This window comes from Gekko japonicus, unplaced genomic scaffold, assembly GCF_001447785.1.
Source record: "Gekko japonicus isolate JY-2015 unplaced genomic scaffold, Gekko_japonicus_V1.1 scaffold44, whole genome shotgun sequence".
In the NCBI taxonomy this organism is placed as follows: Eukaryota; Metazoa; Chordata; class Lepidosauria; order Squamata; family Gekkonidae; genus Gekko; species Gekko japonicus.
In genome coordinates, this window is record NW_015174845.1 from 896,597 (window position 1) to 900,621 (window position 4,025).

The 4,025-nt window shown below is 44.3% G+C and overlaps 1 protein-coding gene across 1 annotated transcript in view; it reads left to right on the forward strand.

The window, feature by feature from the left end:
• The window catches only part of SLC25A47 (solute carrier family 25 member 47), a 19,645-nt gene extending 16,035 nt beyond the window's left edge, over positions 1-3,610 (forward strand). Inside the window, exon 6 of the mRNA XM_015424439.1 lies at positions 3,330-3,610. Within this exon, the coding sequence (XP_015279925.1) occupies positions 3,330-3,610 (281 nt within the window). The remainder of the gene's footprint in view (positions 1-3,329) is intronic.
• The last annotated feature ends 415 nt before the right edge of the window (positions 3,611-4,025 follow it).

Below are 4,025 nucleotides of genomic sequence, written 5' to 3' on the forward strand. Positions count from 1 at the left end.
TAGATATCCGCATGGAGGGGGCAACTTGGCTATTAGCTATATAGATTCTGTATATGCAAAACACATAATAATAAAATATTAAAGCGATAGTAAGGATTGTGACCAAAGTTAGGATTTGCTGTTGCATTCTGCGGAGTGACCCAGTTGTGCTTGGTTTCCCATATTCTCTATAGTTTGTTGGGAAAGATTTTTTTTTTAAAAAGTCTACAGACACTGATGAAGCCTGTAAGCATGGCTATGGGTTAAAGGCCCTGGATCACAGTGGTACAACAGTAGAATATGAAACATGAAGCTGCCATATTATACAGCATCAGAAGGTTGGTCTATCTCGCTTTCCAGTACCTGCTGCCTCAGACCCTGTGACTGGAGACGTCGGGCATTGAACCTGGGGCCTTCTTCATGCAAAGCCAGATGTTCTACCACAGAGACACGGCCCCTAGAATAAATTGGCAAGCTTGTGCGAATTGCGTGATGTGGTCAGAGTACCCATTATTGCTGTTGCATTCTGCGGAGTGACCCAGTTGTGCTTGGTTTCCCATATTCTCTATAGTTTGTTGGGAAAGATTTTTTTTTTAAAAAGTCTACAGACACTGATGAAGCCTGTAAGCATGGCTATGGGTTAAAGGCCCTGGATCACAGTGGTACAACAGTAGAATATGAAACATGAAGCTGCCATATTATACAGCATCAGAAGGTTGGTCTATCTCGCTTTCCAGTACCTGCTGCCTCAGACCCTGTGACTGGAGACGTCGGGCATTGAACCTGGGGCCTTCTTCATGCAAAGCCAGATGTTCTACCACAGAGACACGGCCCCTAGAATAAATTGGCAAGCTTGTGCGAATTGCGTGATGTGGTCAGAGTACCCATTATGAAATTCTGTTTGAACTTCTGTTACGAAATCGGTTAACTAATAGATCGTGCCTTCTGACGTCACCCTCCCACTCTTCCCTTCTACACTGATTTTTTAAAAACAAACACACAAATGTTTCACTGGGTTTTTTAATAACTGAGCCCGTGCTTGCTTTCAAAAGCACAATTAAACAGACATCACATTCATAAAGGGTTCCAAGAGTGCGGAGAAAACATTAATGTGTTACCAGAGGCACAGAATAGTTACGACAATTTCCCCAATGGAGCAGTGAGCATTGCATGAGAATTGCTCCTTCTCAAATGAGAGAATGATTTGATGGATTTTATTTTTAGCACATGACTGTCTCCAGCGCCCAGAAGCCAGCACCCTCCCATGTATTGCCTGGGGAAGACAGATGGGGGAGGAGAAACAAAGGTTGCTCCAGAGGGGAGTGGCTGGGCTGCTCTCCGCTTATTTTTTTAAAAACAGGAGACATGCAGTGAAGTGCATAGTTGTTTAAAGATGGATAAACAGTTTAAAAAAATTATACTCTTACAAAACACTGAAGCACTGTTGCAGGGAGAAGGTCCCAGGTTCAATCCATGCTTTCTCCAGTTGAAGCTCACAGGTTGATACAACCCATGTGGTGCACATGTGGTGTCAGCCATGTGGATTTAAAGTGATACACGATATGTACGTGGTCTCTGCTGGGAATCTGCAGTTCTGTACAGGCCGAGTTTGGACTGGGACTGCAGTATGCAAGGTGAAGGGGTTTTAGCCTCCCCTCCCCCACATGAAATTGAGCAAACTCCAGAGGATGGCGGAAGACAGGAGGACCTGCCGTGATGTGGTCCATGGGGTCGCAAAGAGTTGGACTCGACTGTGCGACTGAACAGCAACCCCCCTTTCCTCAACCCAAAACAGGCCTTGGGGACAGCAATTTGCCTTCTTGGGGAAACTGACACGTAGCCATCAGTATATGTAAGTTTCTGTCATATGACTGTCACATGACATGGTCACAGGGCTGTGTCTCCACATGTTTGTCACTCATTGGGTCCCACGTTGCTGCCCCGGGGTTAAAGATGAGTTCTAGGGTCTGGAAAGTCTGAAGACTGCTGCATTATTCAACAATAGAGACCCTAGCAAGAAGAATGGCATTTTCACTGTGTCTGATTTAACTGGAATCTGATTTAATGAGGATCAAGGTGTGTGTGTGGGAAAACAGATTTGGAATCTTATAGCAACAAAGGAGAGGACCATTCTCAGATTTTCTTGTGCATTTGGAGTAGGAGAAAGTCCAGTGTCAAATTATGAAGAAAGGACTAGGAATGGTTTGCTAAACTGGGGAAAGCTGAGCCTCCTAAGATTGTCTTACTGGTGTTTTATTTTATTATTTATTTATTACAGTCAGCTTCTATACCGCTCAGACCCGAAGGAGGAGTCCTCTTATAAATCCCTTTGGAAATGTTACTTGACACAAAGTAAAGTTCAAACAAGAATGTTGATTTTATTGAACAGGCACGGTTGGGTTAGGAATGGGCAGGGGACGAGAAAGTGAGGTGAATTTTGTTGTTTATACAAATTATAATAATATTTTGAACAGACAACAGAGTATAGTTGATGCTTATTTTCTTAGAGACTCAGTTCTTAACTGTGAGAGGTTTGTTTGTCTTGGCAATTTCTTTCAGCAACAATGTGTCTTAATAAAGTTTCATATAACTATCTTAGTTTCCTGGAAGTACTAGAAGTTAGTATTTAAACAACTCCCTTATGGGATTACACCTTTCCCTTTTGTCTCTTGAGGAGTATAAAATGTTCCACTTTTCACAAACCAAGGGGTCCCTTCTGAGTTGAACCCACTGAATAACTGGGTAAAAAACATCCTCCAGTTTCTAGGAGCAATAATCCTTTTCTGACTGGCAGTTTTCAACCTACTGTCCAGTCTCTTCTGTCCAACCTAAACCCCATTTCTGGAGACTGAATAAATGGAGGAGGAGGAGGAGATTGGATTTATACCCCGCCCTTCACTCGGAGTCTCACAGTGGCTTACAAACTCCTTTCCCTTCCCCTCCCCACAACAGACACCCTGTGAGGTGGGTGGGGCTGAGAGAGCTCTGACACAAACTGCTCTTTCAGGAACAGCTGTGCCAGAACTATGGCTTGCCCAAAGTCATCCAGCAGCTGCAAGTGGAGGAGTGGGGAATCAAACCCGGTTCCCCCAGATTAGAGTCTGCACACTTAACCACTACACCAAACTGGCTCTGAGTTAGTTATAAGATTTAAAAGCAAATATTTTTCAAGTGGACGTGCTAGGAGCTGGTTGCAATGGCCCATAGTGCCTTGTATCTGTACTTATTTATATATTTGCATATTTTGAATAAAATTGAGTTTAGGATCTTGGCTTTACAACCTGTGGCTTTTTTTAAAAAAAGGATTTCCTGAATATTAATAACGATCCATTTCTCTCACATGTTTGCAGACCTCTGGGCTGTGCTTCTTTCTGGCGGCTGCGCTGGAGTGCTGGGTTGGGGCGCAGCGACCCCCATGGATGTCATTAAATCACGGATGCAGGCCGACGGCGAAGGGCAACGTAAATACACTGGACTGATGCACTGTGCCAGGGAGAGCATAAAAGAAGAGGGGGTGAGAGTTCTTTTCAAGGGCCTCGGACTCAACTCTGTCCGGGCTTTTCCTACAAACATGATTATCTTCTTTACATACGAAGCTGTGATGAGGCTCGGGGAACGTCTGGCAAAGTGAAGAGGCTGTGCTGACCTTTATGAAGTGTTTCTCAGAATGCTGAAATTCCCTTTTCTCTCTCTCTCTCAAAAAAAGAAGGCATTCTGTGAAATGGGAAATGGAGGGAAGGAGAAAGCTGGCACTGGAAATGCACAGAGATTTGCAGACCTCCAGGTGAGGCTTGGAGGTCTTTTGAGATCACAACTGGACTTCAGACTACAGAAAGCCATTCCCTCAGGGGGAACCATAGTGTCTAGGAGAAATGGAAGTCCTAGAGTGGCTGCAGAGAGCATATGCCCTTGGACTTCCGTTTTGTCTATGGAATACCACAGAGATGATGAGAAACAGAGCGATAGTTAGCTGTAAAAACACTAAAGGCTAGAGGCCGCTAGGGACTGAGAGAGGGATGGAACTGCTATTGGCAGTTGTCCTCCTA